The sequence below is a fragment of the Osmerus mordax genome, chromosome 21 (assembly GCF_038355195.1).
Source record: "Osmerus mordax isolate fOsmMor3 chromosome 21, fOsmMor3.pri, whole genome shotgun sequence".
In the NCBI taxonomy this organism is placed as follows: Eukaryota; Metazoa; Chordata; class Actinopteri; order Osmeriformes; family Osmeridae; genus Osmerus; species Osmerus mordax.
Genome location: NC_090070.1, coordinates 6,997,568 through 7,015,617, shown reverse-complemented (window position 1 = coordinate 7,015,617; position 18,050 = coordinate 6,997,568). Strand labels below are relative to the sequence as shown.

Here is an 18,050-nt window from a genome sequence, read left to right as displayed (position 1 = left end):
AAGGTTAGGGAGGCTGATCCCCCTACTTGTACATTTACATTACATTTAGTCATTTAGCAGACGCTCTTATCCAGAGCGACTTACAGTAAGTACAGGGACATTCCCCCGAGGCAAGTAGGGTGAAGTGCCTTGCCCAAGGACACAACATCAGTTGGCATGACCGGGAATCGAACTGGCAACCTTCGGATTACTAGTCCGACTCCCTCACCGCTCAGCCTCCTGACTCCTGACTACATAAATCATGGATGTAAAAAATTACATTCAAAAAAAGAAACGTGTCATCTGCAAAATCGACGGGCACGTAGAGAATGGAAACTAGCTACGTTCTTGTATGACAAGTTTATTTTCTTCCGTTTTCTCTCTCCCCACCTCTGCAGTGAATGGAGTGTGGGATCCCTTGGTGTCAGATGAGTGTGCGCACCATATCGACTTCCAGCCAGAAGACCTCTTCCTCTACTGTCCCTTTACAGCTCCGTGCCTCACCCACCAAGTCAGCAAGGCCATTCATTCATTTTTCTTAACATGGTACATGTAGAATGCCAATTGGCAGTGTTGTGCACGTTCATACCTCTCATGAACTGGTTCAAAGTTCAGTTCATACAAGTAAGGGGCGTCTATGCTTCCACTTGCCATTTTTATGAGACAGAGAGCTGTTGTCTTGGAATACGTTGCTTGTTTGGTCTACGTGCGTGCGATGAATCATAGGTAACGTAGTGCAAAGTCGAGTTAGTTGGTTTAGGTTAGGCTACATAGCGAACATTTTACGGGCACTTAGCAATGACATGGTGCAAGCGATTTAGACAGCAAGGAAAACATTCTGTAACGTTTTAGCTAGACCTCAAATAATGAGTGTTCACCGTTCAAGTTCATTATTTGTCATTAAGTTGCGTTCAGTTCATCGTTCTCATAAAAATGAACGTGTTCAATGAACGTTCATGCACAACACTGCCAATTGGCAGCCTTTTATAGTGATTTAATTTTGTGATTTTAAACACCCCCCCCCCATCTCCCCCCAACCATTTAGAATGGAGCACATCTACATTTGCTGATCGACGGACTGGAATACCTCCTCTCCTGTCCACCTCTCCTTTCAGTGCCACCGCTCTTGCCCTATCCTCCATTTTCCCAGCCCCTCTCTCCAGACCCAGTCACCCCTGGGCCCCTTCCCATCCCTCCTCCCTCCAGCACCTCAGACCCAGGCCGGTTGTTTGCTGAGCACGTCCAGTTACTCCCCTTCCACCACCCTAATATGGGGACCCTCTCACCTTTAAACTTAATTTTCCTTTACCCCCCACCTACCCCTCCTCCAGGTACCCAGAGCGCCCTTCCTGCCACACAGTCCACCAAACCACCACCCACGCTTTTGGACAAACCCCACCATTCTCGAGTCTCCTGCCCTCCCAACTGTATATACCCCTACCATGTGCCAGTCCATTACCCCTTCTACCTATCGCAAGATTCCGATAAGCCCGAACCAGATCTGCCCACCGTCACCACCCCTCTACCACGGGCCACGTTTGCCTACGCTGAACCAATTACCATCAGAGGAGGACCCCAGACCTTTCCCACCCATCATGTGCCCACCACCGTCTCCCCAGTCACCCAGAGACAAGGACCTCAGACCTTCCCCACCTATCATGAGCCCTCCCCAGTCACCCAGAGACAAGGACCCCAGACCTTTCCCACCTACCGTGTCCCCTCCCCAGTCACCCAGAGACAAGGACCCCAGACCTTTCCCACCTACCGTGTCCCCTCCCCAGTCACCCAGAGACAAGGACCCCAGACCTTCCCCACCCATCATGAGCCCTCCCCAGTCACCCAGAGACAAGGACCCCAGACCTTTCCCACCTACCGTGTCCCCTCCCCAGTCACCCAGAGACAAGGACCCCAGACCTTCCCCACCCATCATGAGCCCTCCCCAGTCACCCAGAGACAAGGACCCCAGACCTTTCCCACCTACCGTGTCCCCTCCCCAGTCACCCAGAGACAAGGACCCCAGACCTTTCCCACCTACCGTGTCCCCTCCCCAGTCATCCAGAGACAAGGACCCCAGACCTTCCCCACCTACCGTGTCCCCTCCCCAGTCACCAAGAGACAAGGACCCCAGACCTTTCCCACCTACCGTGTCCCCTCCCCAGTCACCCAGAGACAAGGACCCCAGACCTTTCCCACCTACCGTGTCCCCTCCCCAGTCACCCAGAGACAAGGACCACAGACCTTCCCCACCTACCGTGTCCCCTCCCCAGTCACCCAGAGACAAGGACCACAGACCTTCCCCACCCGTCATGAGCCGTCACCTCCCCTCCCTGTCACAGCTGGACTCTCCGCGTCCCTTCAGTGTCTCCAGGAGCAGGTGATTGCAAAGCTGCCCTACGCCCAGTTGGACTCCCTTGAGGTCAAAGGTCAGTGGGTCTTTGCACGAACCAGGAAAGCAAAGCTTTCACTGAAATGCACCTAAGCACGGTCGATCAGAGATGAAGGGAGGGGAGGAAGGACATGTAGGGGATCTCATCTCCACAGAAGGGAGCCATATTCCTTTCTCCCCTCAGACCGCAGGGAGGAGTGGACACCCATCTCCAGCACCCCAGTGGACTGTGGATACGTGGTCAAGAGGGTGGCAAGTTTTGCCGTCACTCTGGTGTCCCCTCTCCCTGCCTGCCACAGCTATGCTCTGGTAAGATCCCCCCCCCTCCTTTCCACATGAACCTAACAAAGGGGTGCTTGATTTGTATTTGGTGGCATACTGGGTGTGCGAGTGTCTGACCATTTTGTTCTGATTCACTGGGTGCAAGAAATCAATCATTTGAATTAGCTGATTTTTTACCTGTCCTATTTCTCAATGTTTTCTATGAGTTATTGTCATCACATCGGATGTCAGGTGGCTGAGCGGTTAGGGAATCGGGCTAGTAATCTGAGGGTTGCCAGTTCGATTCCCTGGTGTGCCAAATGACGTTGTGTCCTTGGGCAAGGCATTTCACCCTACTTGCCTCGGGGGAATGTCCCTGTACTTACTGTAAGTCGCTCTGGATAAGAGCGTCTGCTAAATGTAAATGTAAAATGTACATCAGTGTTGATGTTAAACCCGACTTCCCCTCCCAGTCCCCTATGACCCTCACCATCTCACTGAGGTACCTCGATGTAAAGCTGAACAAGTACAGGATCCTGGAGCTGCAGTGTCCAAACCCCTCAGCATTGGACACCCACTCTCTTCCAATGCCGGCCACCAGCAGAACTGTCGTGCCCCAGCCCAGCCTCCCCGCTCCCCCCAAATTCAGACTGTTCTGCTCCACTCACCATATGAGAGTGGAGCTCCCCCCTGGGCCCATCTCTGGGATTGTTGTTAAGGGTAAGTGCGCGCGTGTGTGTGTGTGTGTGTGTGTGTGTGTGTGTTTCAGGTGCATATGGTTGCCATCATCCCTGCTTGAGTTGAATTGTAACACGGTCCAGGAAACGTCTGGACAGTATGTTCTTTTACCTGATGAGTTTGGTAAGGTTATGGTGAGGGAAATCCAGATCCCCATGTTCACTTGTACGCACTTATGTGGTTGTGACGAACTGATGGTAACTGTAGACATATCGTAACTGAAGCACTTCAGTACTTCGTAAACTACTCTCATAAAAACAATTTAAAAAAAACGTCGTCTTTTATTGTTTTTGTTTTTTTTACCCGAGTTTGAATTTGATTCAGTTTCCATAACGACCCTACTAAATTCCCACAGATGTCAAAGACAGCAAGATGAGCCTTACGGACGCCCCAAAGCACTGTGGGTATTCAGCGAGCCAGCTGGATGACGGCCGTATCAATCTCTTTCTCCCCTTCAACTCTTGTCATATGACAGTTCAGGTTAGCCTTGATTTTCTAGGTCAATGACATGTAAAGTACTAATGGTTTTAAATGGACCTGACGTGTGTATATATAAATGAGTCTCATGGAGTGAGCATAACTTGTTGCCTTATAAACACTCTCTCCCAAAAGGGTGAAAAACACAGGATTCATGTGGTTTACGTCACCTTGAACGGAAAAAAGAGAGGGGCCTTGCTGTCGTGTCCGGTCTCTGTAACCGTTCCTAGTCAAGGTACACTCCTAAAAATCCATAAACCCTCTATGAATACGGCCGTTTTACATGTCAACGGACACATTTCCAGTTTCCTCTTCCGCCATTTCAAAGGCAAAAGAGGGAGACTTGAGGGGGGGGGGGGGGGTCCGGCTGTGCCGTTGACATTTCCCTCCCCGTGTCTCCTTCCCAACAGAATGCCAGGTTCCCAGCGAGCAGCGGCTCCCCTGTGGCTCTGGAGCCTTGTCCGAGGGCGAGTGCCTCTCCCTGGGCTGCTGCTCCAGCGCCCTCCGCCCCAGCTGCTACTACTCCACGGACAGTGAGTCCATGCCGCATCACTGCCCCGGTGTCAAAAGCCTCGTTTTGGTCTCCATTTTTCTCACACTTTCCCACCCTCGAACTCGTCGGAGGACATGAGGTTTCTAACCCCCTTCCCCCCCCCCCCCCCGTCATTTTCCAGCTTTATTTATCTTGATAGAGACAGGAAAGCAGGGGGAAGGGAGAGGGGAGGATATGCAGGAAATGGCCCAGGCTCCTGCATTAAGGCCTTGTCCTAATGTGGTACGCTACATGTTCTTCCCGGTGGCGCCCCTCCTCGTCGTTTTGCAATTCAGCCCCCCCTCCCCCGCCTGTCTTACCTGTGTTAAGGTCCTAGCGCCCATATGTTTATCTCCCAGAGAGATCCATGACCTTTTGGTACTTTACGTAACTGTCAATACCTTTTTGTGTCAAACTTCCAGAATGCACAGCGGACCGCCACTTTGTGTTCTCTGTACCTGGTTCCTTCACGGACCCCCCTCTGTCTACTGGCCTTCTGGTTGCCGCCGGCGATGACTCCTGCACCCCTAAAAGGGTGTCCCGAGACCACGCTGTGTTCAAGATTCCTCTGGAGGGCTGCGGCACACACCGATACGTGAGTGTGTGTGTGTGTGTCTCACTCGCTGTGTCTGCACACTGAAAATGTTTTTGTGGTTTGACTACCACAGCCATGGGACTATTGCTGTTAGCTAGCTGGTAGCACATCCCAACTGTTTGGAGCTCTCTTGTTGGAGTGTGTGAGACGTGACGCCGGTGGCTGCTGTCTCTCTCACAGGAGGTGGGCAACACTGTCGTCTACCTGCTGGAGGTCATCCACAAGGCCAAGCTGAACCACAACAGCCAAACCAGAGACTCGGCGGTCAGGTCAGACCACAGGCCAGTTATCCACTCATCTCTTGGTTGCAGTCATACAACATTGTAGATTTATAATGATATTGTATGATTTTCTTCATATCCCCCCTCCCCTCCCCCCAGTCAATAACATTTATGTTCCATGTAACTTGTAACCCAATAATTCTACACTGTTGAGAATCTGCTGGATCACTTCCTGTTCTGGTTGTCCTCCTTCGATCTGTCCCCAGGCTGATGGTGGAGTGCAGGTACACACCTGGCTCTGGGAGTGTGGGCCACCTCCTCAAGAGCCACACTCTGGGACCCTCCATCCAGACCGAGGGGGTGTTTGGGGTCCAGCTGCGCATCGCTACAGGTCCACCATTCATGTCCCCCCCCCCTCCAGTTGGACTGATATTGGTTTCTGCTGCTTCATAATGAATAGGATCTGTAGTAGATTAATCCAGTCCAAGTGTTTTGTGAATAATTTGAATCAATCAAATGCAATGGCACTGACATTGGGACTATCCTTTTTACAAAAAGATTAATTGAAGCAAAGAAATTCACGTAATTCCAACAGCGTGACAAAATCTCTCTCTCACACACACACACACACACACACTTTCTCACAAACAGACGCTCAGTACACCAACTACTATCCCCAGTATCACCGGCCCCTGCAGATGCTCCTGGGTAAACCCTTGTACCTGGAGGTGCGCGTGCTGAACCCACCTGACCCCAGTGTGCTGCTCCTGGTGCACTACTGCGTGGCCTATGACCGCTCTGGGCACTCCACCTGGGTACTCCTCTACGATGGGTAGGCCGGGAAACGCAAACACACAAGGGGGGTGGGATGGTAGAGTCAAATGTACTGTTACTGTAATGTACTGTTACTGTAATGTACTGCTGTACATGAAAGATGTTCTTTTGCACTTCTGGTTAGAGCCTAACTGCATTTCATTGGTTTTGTACTCTGCACAATGACACAGTTGAGTCTAATCTGAAAAAGCAGTCCCAATAGGGAGTGCAACTTGTCATTTTAGCATACCACATTCCTCCACAAGCCCCACTGACGGCCCTTTTGTCTTTCGACAGGTGCCTCGTCTCCCAGCAGCCAGTCCCCCGGGACCACACACGCAGGTTCACCATCGACACCTTCCAGTTCCTCTCCAAAAGCAAGGCCTCGGACACTGACGAGGAGGTGAGCAAGGATGCAACTCTGTATTGAGACGCAGCCCTGTTTTTGAACCTTTTGGAGCTAGTTGGAGAAGTGTTAGCAAAGGCCTGCTTGTTGTCTGACCCCCTCCCCCCCACCACCACTCCCTCTGCCCTGCCAGATCTACTTCATGTGTTCGACCCAAGTGTGCTCGCCCGCTGACGGCCCGTGTGTCGAGGGATGCTTCAGCCATTAGCTGTGAGGCCTGCAGTCACATGACGCCGGCATGCACTTCCACCGATCCCACACTTTGAGGTCTTTGCACACACTCCCTTAAGGGGCCATGGGTGGAGAATTTGGACACTGGGAATGTTTTTTCGAAAGCTGTGAAGCAACCATCACACCCATTGTACAGTACACGCTTACGTAAACGCCCACAGATGACTCGCAATGAGTTGAACATGAACAAAGTGAAGTTCTTGTATCCTTTTGGCAAGACCTACAAAATATGGTTTCAGTAATGAGGAACATTTTAATTATTAACCAAGACTAATGCATTTCCTGATTTTCTTTTTTTAGTTCCATTGAGAGACCCCATCATCATTATCATCTGGGGGCAGACCTTCTTGATAGACGTGGCTAAAGTAGCTGAAGCTTGCTTTACAAATAACACAATAAATCCTTGAATTTTTCCAGTTCACTCTTGTATATTTTTCTGCAGATTACTTCACTAGCCACCCACCAATAAAAGACTTAAAAGGAATGGGAGTGAGACTTGTTTAAAATATATACTAAAAAGGGTATTTCTTTTTCTTCAGCCAGAAGCTTGTAATTTTATAGCGGAAAGTGCCACTCCATCCTAAAAGAGGAAAAAGTTTCCATCAGTATGATGCCGCTACTTGCACAAAGTCAAACTCAATGGGAATGGATGCAGTGAGCATTTTTTCATAGAGACCAAGCAAGAAGGGACTTAAAGAGTGTGAAGTGGTAAACATTCTACATTTGTCCGACCACTGGGTGTCATCCAAGCAATAAAAATGCAGGATGATGGTGCCACGCTCTGGTAAGCTCATAAAACAGCGCCAAAGACCTTGACCGGTATAGGTTCAACTATTGTGTAATGAGGTTAATATTGATAACCTCCCCGACGAACAGTCGTTCAACAGGAAATGTTTTAGCACGCCATCCCATCGTTTAAAGCTTTACTGACAGAAAACAAATCTGAAAAGACTTCCAAGCCCTCGTACGTTGTGATGAAGAAAATAAAATCATGCGTCAGTTGCATACAGAACGTTATAGACTTGGAGGTAGGTATGTTTCAACGTGAACATGGCACCCATAGGCCCCTATTGAAATGTGTGTAAGCACTGCGGCACACTGCGTTATTTGATGGCTGCATGGCTGCCAGGCTGCATGTTCAAAGGGTTGAGCGGAAGATACGAGGAGGGCGCACGACGGAGGGAACGGAGGAGGGAAGGGGAATGACTACACGAGCAGAGGGGGGAGGGAAGACAATTTCCTTTCTGTAGCGCACACGCCACAAGAATATACACCGGGATACGGACAAAAAAAACAGGGAAGAGAGGGAAGGAAATACCGCAGCCCCGTTGTCTTTTGTTTTGGGAAATCAACTAAAGCAGAAAAAAGGAATAACATGGAGAGATATCTTGACGAGGATTGACTTTCAATAACCCCTCCTCTCTGGTAAAAGTATCGCAATTAGACTGAGAAAAAGCGGTAGCGAGGACATGTTTAGGGCTTTTTTGGCTTGAGATATCGGTAGGATGTTGTTTTGTCAAATATTTCTTTCTCCGGCGCAATAGTAAGGGGTTAATAGTGACAGCGTAATGTTCATGACATAATATTGTCAAGGAGATATCTAACATCGCTTTGTTTTGTAAATCTAAAGCCTAGGCCTTACAGTGGACATTGTACATGAATAGTAGGCTAAACATATGCCTATAGCCTACTAGATTAAAATTAGCTGCCCACGTATTCGATAGGTATTTTTTATATCCGACCAACCTGTACTGCAGTAAGGAAGCGAGCGTTTGCAAATAAGAGGGTAAAATAATAGGCTACACAATCCGTTTTGTTGCCTACATCGAATTGGATGATCAGATTAATACTGATCATCTTTCAACTCGTATTAGGGTTGCATAGCTTTGATTGCATTACAATTGAAATCCTATTTTATTAAAAGCATTTGATTGTTGGGAGTGTTTCCTGTTGACAAGCCAGATAACAAGGCAGAAAGGTGACCAATATTAGGAGATAAATCCAGATTTAGAAATAGACGGGGAACAGAAGGGAATTTTAAATGTTAATGTCGACCGACGTAGCATCAATCATGCTGCCTGTGTCCCGGGGATTGATGGACCGGGATAGAGAGCTGGACACAATGGCTGGAGTGCATCCCAACTCAAGCGGAGGTCCTGCAGCTGTTCGGGGGATGAAGCGAGGGGATCCGGAGCCCGACGCGCAAACATCGGCAGCACTGTTGGACTCGACCGGGGCAGAATGCAAGCGTCCCCGGATTGACGGAGCTGGAGTAATGGCAGAGGTCGGCCAGGTGAGATCTTAAGCAGTTGTTGGATATAGTTTGGCTGCAAATACGCCCACTAACGTGACTTTCGCGGTCAAACCCACATGAAGTGTAGAACATGCGTCTTAAAATTATGTTTACATGGGCGTATAGGCCTTTGTAGCCAAAATAGACTGCATAATCTGGAAACTACCCTATAACCAAATCATTCTAGCAAACTGGGATGAAAGCCTCTACTAATTATTGGCGAAGTATTTAGTTTTACAATCTATTCACTGGTGTGATTAATTAGCGAGCCGCTTGAAAGACATGATGTGGGTTGAGTCGTAGAGAACTATAGACAACAGCCTACCACGACTTTTCTGGTTGACAGTATAGCGAACAAGACTTCAGACCAAGCGAAAAGTCATACGTGACACAACAAGCCTTTTGTCAATAGGCCACACATACGGAAAACGACTGACTGTTGTCAAGAAATGTGACAACACCCCCATAAAGTAGGGTACAGCGGAAAGGCTTCGGACAAAAAGTTAAACATTGTAGCCGACCAAGAGTTTTGAAGCTGCTACTTTTAGTGCTGTGGCCTAGCCTATTGCTTAAACAATTTGTTCAAATATTGCTCCTTGTCTCTTTTACTACAACAACCATTTGAAAGAACCACGAGTCTATCCACATTGCAATAGAATGCATGTGATAACATGTATCTTAAAAACACCCGACTTAATTCCCAAATGTAAACTTCCCAAGCAATATGTAGCACAGCCTCTTGAATGTTTTATAACATTTAGTTTTAAATGGAAATTGTAGTCAAATGCTTGCCTGTGTGATTTATTTTGGGATGGGTGACTTTAATGTAAATAACGTGTGCCCATTTTACAAGGGGATAATTTACTCTAACATTGCCAACAGTAAAATTGCAACAGCCAAGGCACAGGGGCCTGAAATTCACATTCCTACATCCAGTCATGCTAAGACGGCATATTTCATGTATCCCAAATACTGCAATTGATCTAAACGGTGCACCATTACAACAGTTACACATCTACAGAATCAAATTGCTGGTTTTATCAGAGATTTTTTGCTGCATGTCCGTCTTTTTAATTGGATACATGGGTAGTACAGCTACTTTTTAGAGTGTCATTACATTGCATTATCCAGTCTCGGGCAAGGTTAAGTGATGCATCAGAGTGTAAAAAGCCTATTTCTCCGCCATGGAAAGTAGCTGTAATGGGGGTGAAGTGGCCAGTTTGCCGCCCTCATATTCTGGCCTCCTATTGGTGGGGGCTATGGCACACAGCAACTCCCAACACACACACACACACACACCCCACCCTGACTCCAGAAGAGCTGAAAGACAAGCTTAGGAGAGTAATGCACTTAAAAACAGACAGAACGGAAGTGTGTGTGTGTTTGGGGGGAGGGGGGGGGGGGCGCAGGGGGTATTATGAGAGCAAGGGAGATGCACTGCATGGATCAATAGCCCTCGACTGGCCCTAAAAAAGTATTGAGCATCAGCTGTTTGGGCTGTCCGGTAATGAGAGGCGGAGGGAAGGAATCCTCCCCACCACCCCGAATGTGGGAACAGATTTGCCCTATCACTAGCAGTAAAGAGGCTTTGTTTCGGGCTAACAGGATCACTATGTGTACTGGAGGGGGCATTATAACCACACTGATCCCTGAGATCCTTATCTAAGGGAGAGGATTAATGGAACAAACACACACACACACACACTAGCATAATGCGGCCACTAAAGCTTAGGGCCATATTTTGGCGATCTCACATTTTCCTAATCTTCCAGTTTGTAAACAAAGGCTTGAGATGCCCATTTAGGTTACCAGCACAATGCAACTATACTATGCATATGCACACATACTACATTTGACAGTTTCATATAAAACATTTACTTTTCCAGCAACGAGGGGAAAAAAGAAATGAAGTGACATTATTATTCCCCTATGTGCAGACACTATTCATATTGCAGCAAAAAAAGTAGGTTAAGAGATATTCAACTCACTACGCCAAGAAAATCGCTGGGCTTTCCAAGAAACGACTTTCAGACAGGCACACTGGCCCTTCTTTTGACTTCCACCTCTCCTGGGGACTGTGATTCACGGAAAGTGTTGCGTTATTTGTCACTCTGCTGAAGTTGAAGTATTTAAATGGCTGGCCAGGGTTAATTCTCTCTCTGTCTTGTTCTCTCTCCCTCCCTCCCTCACTCTCCCTCCCTCTCTATTTTTTCCAGTTGGGTGTTGCAATAGAATTCAGCCTATTGCTGACATAATGACAGCATTGATCCTTGACCCATGAGGCCGCTGTAACAGGGTGTGGTGATGGTAATGAGCAATACCATAACACCGTTGCCAGTCCAGCCCATAATAATGATCGCCCACATCGCCATGGTTACAGCCGTCTTTCTCATTAGTCATTGCCTTAACATGATGCCTTAAACCCTAAGTGAACTCATTTTAATCGGGCGGTGGCGTTTAGCTATCGCAGGCATCCCTCTGACCTCAGATGACAAGTGCTCTGAAAAGCCGGGCCATTAAAAAAAAAAAAAAACGTTTGACAGGGCTTCAGAATCACACAGCTCATCCTTAGGTCTCATTCTGAGGGCCTGTCGGATTCAATTTCGTTTAGTACGCCGAGGCGCTCTGCGTTTGTTGAGACTTTGCGTGGGACCCTGGCCCCTCCTAACCTAATAAGGACTCGCCTCGGGGGGGAAAAATGACTGTGCTACAACATTACGGTTGGTAGAGAACCTCGATGTACTTTCATTTCAGTCAGACACCGAAATAGCAGCCCAGCGTCAGCAAGAAAGAAAAATGCACTCCCGGTGTGAGCCGGGTATGTTTGTGTGTTCTATCTGGGCCGCTTTTCACTTTGAAGCCCGTCAGAGCCGTGCCGTGGGGCCTCACGGACCGCCTCTTGGCTGAGGTTTGCTTACTTAGCATTCTGTCTTGGAGACAAGATGGGGGGGGGGGGGGGGTGCAAGTCGGCGTGTCTTCACACTGAGCAGCCCTTTATCTCATCTAGGCAAGTTGGAGAAAGATCTAGTTGGTTCCGAACCGTCCCCCTCACTTTGTGGTTTTGATTTATGTGTAGGGAAACGGCCCCAGAAATGCACAGCCTCCCGAATTGATCCGCGTCCAGCCCTTGCGAGCCGCGAAACAGCCAAGTACAGGTTTACTATGGCCAGCAGCAAGAATGTGAAGTCTATCTAGAGTAAATAAACTGTTGGATCCTTCGGCTGTGTGGGGGACTTAGCACCTAAGTGCTCCGTGTGGATGAGATGGATGGAGGCATCTTGTCAAGTGTTCGACGGCGTCTTCCTTGAAGATGTTTGAGGAACCCTGAAGCAGCAACACAGGAGTTCTTCACCCCCAAAAACGTGGAGCAATTGGTGTCTTTTTCGGAGAAGTGGCGAAAAACACTTTGGAGCAGACACACAAAAACACTCACACACACACACACTGGCACACACACACACACACACTGGCACACTCACACACACACACATACCCCCTGCCAATTTGGTGAGCGTACGTCCCGTGTGTGCAGGGGATTATCGCAATCCTGCAAACTAGTGACGTGAATGAGAAGGTTGTTTGAGGTAACCAAACTCCTGTTAAAGTTTGCATGCGTGCACACACACACACAATAACGCTCATATCGGGCCGTTCTAAAAGCAAGCCTTTTTTCTTAGGGAGGGGGTTTCAGAGAAGGGGAGGGAGAGTAGGGTTCCACTCTACCTCCACCAAGCCCTATCTCATTTCCCCAAACCCCCAGAGTCCCCCACCCTCCCCCCCTCCCCCCCCCCCCCCCACTCCTTCACCATCTGTTGCCTTCAAGTCCTCCCGTTACTTTCTCCTGATTGTTCACTCTGTCTTCCCCCGCAGTTCTCTTCCTCCTCTTTTGGTCTTTCTTAACAGATAGCGCACCGCGCCTGTACGCCTGGAGAAAAATGACCTAAGTCCTATTACTTTTTAGAAGGAAAAAAATGAGATGATGTAGTCTTTTAGTTCATTCCTGTGGGGTTTTTTGGTCCTCGCTGGAAAAAACCTTTCATGGTTTGATGTAGCACCCGTTTTTTTTTTGTTCCACGGTAGAACGACAGCAGAACGCCACACGCACCTCCAACACAGCCAACATGGCTACCTCAGAGCGGTTTTATACTTGACCTCAAAGTTGTATGCGTTCGCCCAAAATCGATTTTGCAGAAGATGTAGACTGACTTCTTCTATTGAGCCTGGCCGTGGTACTGGGCACAGACGCCTGTGGTGATCGCCTATGTCTTGTGCGCGTCACTGCAGGTTAACTTAGACCAACGCCGTTGGCTCCGCGGTGGTATTGTGTGTGTGTTTGTGTGTGGGTTCGTTTGTGTTGAGTGGACACTCCACATGGACAGCTCCCTCTCCGCCATTCCCCCCCACCCAGCTCCTTAAGGAAATGAAGCACATGACTCCGCTCCATGTATGAGTCATTGTCTTTGATTCCCCTCTCTCTCTCCCTCTCTCTCTCCCTCTTTTTTTGGATCCCCTTCACTATTCCTATTCGTCCACCCAGGTTCCTCCCTCCGCTCTCTCTTCTTTCTCCATCTCACGTGTTTTTACAGTTCTCCCTCTTCCAACCATTCCCCCACCCCCCCTCCCCGTCTCAGAAATATGAATTCCAGATGTCATTTTATGGCTTCACCCCCTCCCACTCTGGTCTTTTCGCAGTGTGGTGCCCAATGAAAATAAGTGTCTGGATTTTGCCTCTTTTTTCTGGCACGTTCTTTGCTGTGAGACACAGCATACCTAAGGGTACAGGGGAGTGTACCATCACGGTGAAATAGATGTTTATACTTTATTCATGTTAGTCAGGCTTCTCTAAAAGCTGATATATTATTTATGGGTCGACTCCGACGCCTGTTCCCCTAAGTACATTTTTGGCAGTGAGGTAAGAGTTACACAAACTGCAGTTTTTACTGGAACTACTTTTTAAAACTAGAACTAACATGACAATGTCCCGTCCCCCCCCTTTTCCTGAACCCACCAACTCGCCCCCCCAGGCCACTCTTAGTTTGCCTTCACGAAATATTTTGATGCCGTTTTTTGGGGATTCGACGCTGCCCTCGGGGGGATGGAGAAATGGAAAGTAGACGGGTACTGCGTTAATCAGCAGGGCTCAAGCTGTGATGCGCGCAGAGCAAAGTGTTCCCCCAGGGGACGACGCAGGCGAGGGACATTGGTTCCAGATGAAAAGGAGATGGGTCGACGGGAGCAGGGAGAGAGAGGCTTGTTGTTGCAGTGTTTTTATTTGTGGTAAATGCCTTATTTATTTTAGTATTATATCGAATGTAGCCGAAAGGAGGACGCAGGCAGAGAAATATGCTGCTCACCCTCACCGAACGCATCATAATTGCCGGAAAAGAAGAGCCGTTTTAATGGATTGCATTAGCATAAACGCTGGAACAGAGAGTGATGAATGTGAAATAAATGGAGTTGCAAGAGCATTTTCCTATTTTGGAGAGCAGAGACGTGCAATCTAATTAGTATTGCACCAAAGAGCGAGAGATGAAGCGAGGGGGAGGGATGTGGGGGAGGGGGGAAGCTGGGGTTCCTTTTCTTAAATTATATATTTCTTTAAACACAACAGCAATTAATCCCCGACTGTTCGGTCCATCTCCTCCTTGTCCTACCCTCAATCCTTGCAGCAGTGACCCTGTATAGCGGGTTGTGTGTGTGTGTGTGTGTGTGTGTGTGTGTGTGTGTGGGGAGGGGGTAAAGAAAACAGAGGGGATTGCGTTAGGCTCCGGATACTTAAAGGGCCTTATAGTCAATGACACTTGTGACCCATTTATGAGCTAAGGAGCAGGAGTCAGTCGTTCTCTCTTCTCCCCCTCGTTCTGCCCCTCCTTCCCCCTCTCTCTCTCCCTCTCTCTCTCTCTCCCTCTCTCTCTCTCCATCTCTCCGTCTCTCTGTCTGCTCTAACATGCAGACAATGGGCCCATTGGGGTGAGCTCTCAACAGGACACTGAGTAGTCAGGGAGTAGACATAGTGTGGCACGAGCAGAATTAATTTGATTAGAAACCATCAATGTGACAATTAACTTGAACATCCCATAGAGTGACACAATGGGAGACTGGAGGAGGAGGGGGGGTCAGGGATGGGGGGGGGGGGGTTCGATGATCTGGAAGGAGAGATCGAATGAGAGGCCGGACGACCGAGTAAACGTTCCAGCGATCAAACATGAGCGCAGAAAGGGTAACACAGTAAGCACGCGACAAGCCAGTTGACCCTTTGCTCGCCAAGCAGGAGTCGCTGGGCATGGTTTTAAACATGTCTGTCCTCTCTGTTTCAGAACAACGAACCCTTGGCCCTGGGTTACCATGGATACCCCCCTCACAATCAGGTAAGAATGTCCCCTTTTGAAAATGTATATTTAGTTACCTTGTCCATGGGGCATTTGAAAACCATAAACATGGCACCTTTCACATTTTAAATCCCATTTATATATTTGTAATATATTTAGTTTGATTCCTCCTGTAGTTGGAACACCATTTTTGCAATATCACAGACACTCTCTCACTAGCCTGGGTGCAGAAAATCCCTTTCAATGTAGAGGATCTACTGGAATGATTGGTCTAGGACCAAATGCATTTGATTACCAGCAAACTGCGGTCTGAAGACAAGAGTCTTCACTTTTGCGTCCCTCCAAACCGCAAAGTAGGGAAGTAGATTATAATTTCTCCTCTCTCCTCAAAGGAGTCCTATATTTAGATTTCTATTTGCTGTTCGTCATGATGTTCTATGAGAAAGAAAGGGCTAGATTCTCACAACAAGTCTTAACCCTTGTGCTGCCTTCGGGTCACATGACCCAAAGGTTCATAACGAACCACCGTTGTGTTTACCCAATTTTACCCAATACAAAAACAAATAAAAATTATTTTCTTTTAACCATTGCAATGTGGGGGGTCTGAGACAGCCCGACAGTTAAAAGAAAATGCTTCACTTTGTTTTTGTAGGAGGTAAATTTGTCGCAATACGACGGTGGGTCACAATGACTGATGGGTCAGAATGACCCAAAGATAACACAAGGGTTAATTCATGTGTTTAATAAATCCTTCTAGTGTTGGTTACACAAGCTGCGGTTGGCTTCAGTAGCGTGTGTTTAACGACATTGCTTACATGTAAACACATGCAGCCTCGCATATCTTTAGCCTTGAGAGTGTGTGTGTGTGTGTGCGCGCGCATGCAGCTTGTATTAAAATATAGATATGAAGATTCTGCTGCATAATCGAGCCAGTCTTTTTTTCGGTGGAGCCTACCATATGTCGACGGCGCGTATGTGTGTGTGTACCAGCGCCTGCTTGTGTTATTAGGCGGTTTAGTCTGTGTTTAATCCACAGATCATCCCCCATTCATTCACTCATCTTCCTCCGCTCTCTCTCCGTAATCCCGTCATCCCTCGCTTTCCATGGATCTGGCTGACCTCCCCTGGCCATCTCTCTCTGTCCCTTGTCGTTTATCTGCCATGGCTTTCTGGCAACTGATCGGTCGAGTTACTTTGTCTGCTCTATCCATTCGTTTTTTGTTGTTGTACTTGTCCCCTTAGTGGAATAAGACCACAGTTACAGCGGGGGTTCGTATTCCTAATCCAGCGTTATGACCCTAACTAGACATCGATGGGACCAAAACGCGGCCTTTGGGGGAAATACTGCTTTTAAAGCGAAATCGCAGCCGCTTCTGTCTGAGGGTTCTCAGACACGGACGTTTGAAGCCATTCGTACGTACGCCGGAATATTCCTCCCGAGGATGGATTACACCCTCGCGTCCGTCCCTGCCCAACGAGCCGTCGGAGGGGGGTGGGGATTTCGCACGCCACCTAGTGCCGTGGGGGAGGAAGAGGAAGGAGAGAAGGGTTTGAGGCCGTCGGGGTGTGTGTGCAGGGTAAACTCCGTGAACCGTCTCACGGTGAATACCGCCGCCGCCGCCATCACCGTCCTTGTATGAAGGCGCGAAGCTGTTGGCGTGCGAGCGACTTGATCAAAGAGTTTCAGTAGGGAGAGTCTAGATAGCCTGGAGAGAGAGAGGGAAGGAGGATGGTTGGGTGGGTGGGAGGGAGAGAGAGAGAGAGAGAGAGGGATGGGGAGAGGTAGAAGAGTGAGATAGGGTGGATGGGAGGGAGAGAAAGACAAAGAGAGAGAGGGTGGGTGGGAGGAGGGGGGTGGGTTTACTGTAGAGAAGACGAAAAGCGTCTGTTAGTATCCCAGTGGTGCCAGCAGCCCCAGTTAACTCACCTACATGGAGAAAGAGAACGGGGAGGGAGAGGGGGTGGGGAGGGAGAGGGAGGTACTGCGACATGGGAGGGGAAAGTTTGCAGGTGTGAGGGAGGGAAGGAGTGAGGGGGGAGGGGTACGGCAGGCTATCTGGGTGAGAGAGGAGTGGAGGAGAAGAGACCAGGGAAGAGACACGGAGCGAGAGAGCGCGTGTGCGTGAGAAAGAGAGAGAGAGAGAGAGAGAGAGAGAGAGAGAGAGAGAAAGGGAGAGAGAGAGAGATGAGCAGGCAAGGGCACAGCCGCGAAACAGAAGGCTGGGGGTAGAGGCAAAGAAAGGAACACGAGCGAGCTAGAGAGAGAGAGATAGAGAGAAAAAAAGGAGCAGGCAAGCAATAGAGTGACAGGGACAGAGGCCAGCGGAGGAGGAGGAGGAGGAGGAGGAGGAGGGGAGGACTGGCAGGGTCCACCTCGCGAGCGAGGGGAAGAGAGAGAGAGAGAGAGAGGGAGATTTTGAATCTGCCAGACAGAACAGAGGCAGGAGACGAGCGAGGTGACACGGGCTCCGATCGAGAGAGACCGAGCGACCGAGCAAGAGAGAAGGAGGAGGAGGAAAGGCGAGGAGAAAAAGAGCGAGCGAGAGAGAGAGAGAGAGACGACAATTCTCCACAGTTCTCGTGCGGAATATGATGATGGGACTGTACTACCCTTCCGTGTTGCCGGTGAGTTTCCTCCATCCCTCTCTTTTCACCCCTGACGCAACGCCGGATTGAATCGAGCCACTTTGTCACAGAGCTAATGTTTACCTAGCGTTTCCTTGGCGCGACATGTCATGTCAGCCCTCGTTTCCAATTTACCACGACAATAAGGAGCACAGCGTGACCCC

The 18,050-nt window shown here is 48.9% G+C and overlaps 2 protein-coding genes across 3 annotated transcripts in view; both read left to right on the top strand.

Annotated features, from left to right (window-relative positions):
• The first annotated feature begins 5,489 nt into the window (after positions 1 to 5,489).
• Positions 5,490 to 7,090, top strand: LOC136965587 (zona pellucida sperm-binding protein 1-like). The gene is made up of 5 exons (XM_067259771.1): positions 5,490 to 5,580; positions 5,841 to 6,021; positions 6,300 to 6,405; positions 6,542 to 6,618; positions 6,940 to 7,090. The coding sequence occupies exons 2-4, from the start codon at positions 5,888 to 5,890 to the stop codon at positions 6,614 to 6,616; spliced, it is 315 nt and encodes a 104-aa protein (XP_067115872.1). The 5' UTR covers positions 5,490 to 5,580; positions 5,841 to 5,887; the 3' UTR covers positions 6,617 to 6,618; positions 6,940 to 7,090.
• Positions 7,091 to 7,932: 842 nt separating this feature from the next.
• The window catches only part of rbfox2 (RNA binding fox-1 homolog 2), a 29,415-nt gene continuing 19,297 nt past the window's right edge, over positions 7,933 to 18,050 (top strand). The window contains exons 1-2 of one of the 2 annotated variants that reach the window (XM_067258896.1): positions 7,933 to 8,932; positions 15,250 to 15,300. In XM_067258896.1, the coding sequence (XP_067114997.1) occupies positions 8,681 to 8,932; positions 15,250 to 15,300 (303 nt within the window). In that variant the 5' untranslated portion in view covers positions 7,933 to 8,680. Of the gene's footprint in view, positions 8,933 to 15,249; positions 15,301 to 17,697; positions 17,887 to 18,050 lie in introns of those variants that run through there. The other variant, XM_067258897.1, reaches the window with a different exon arrangement.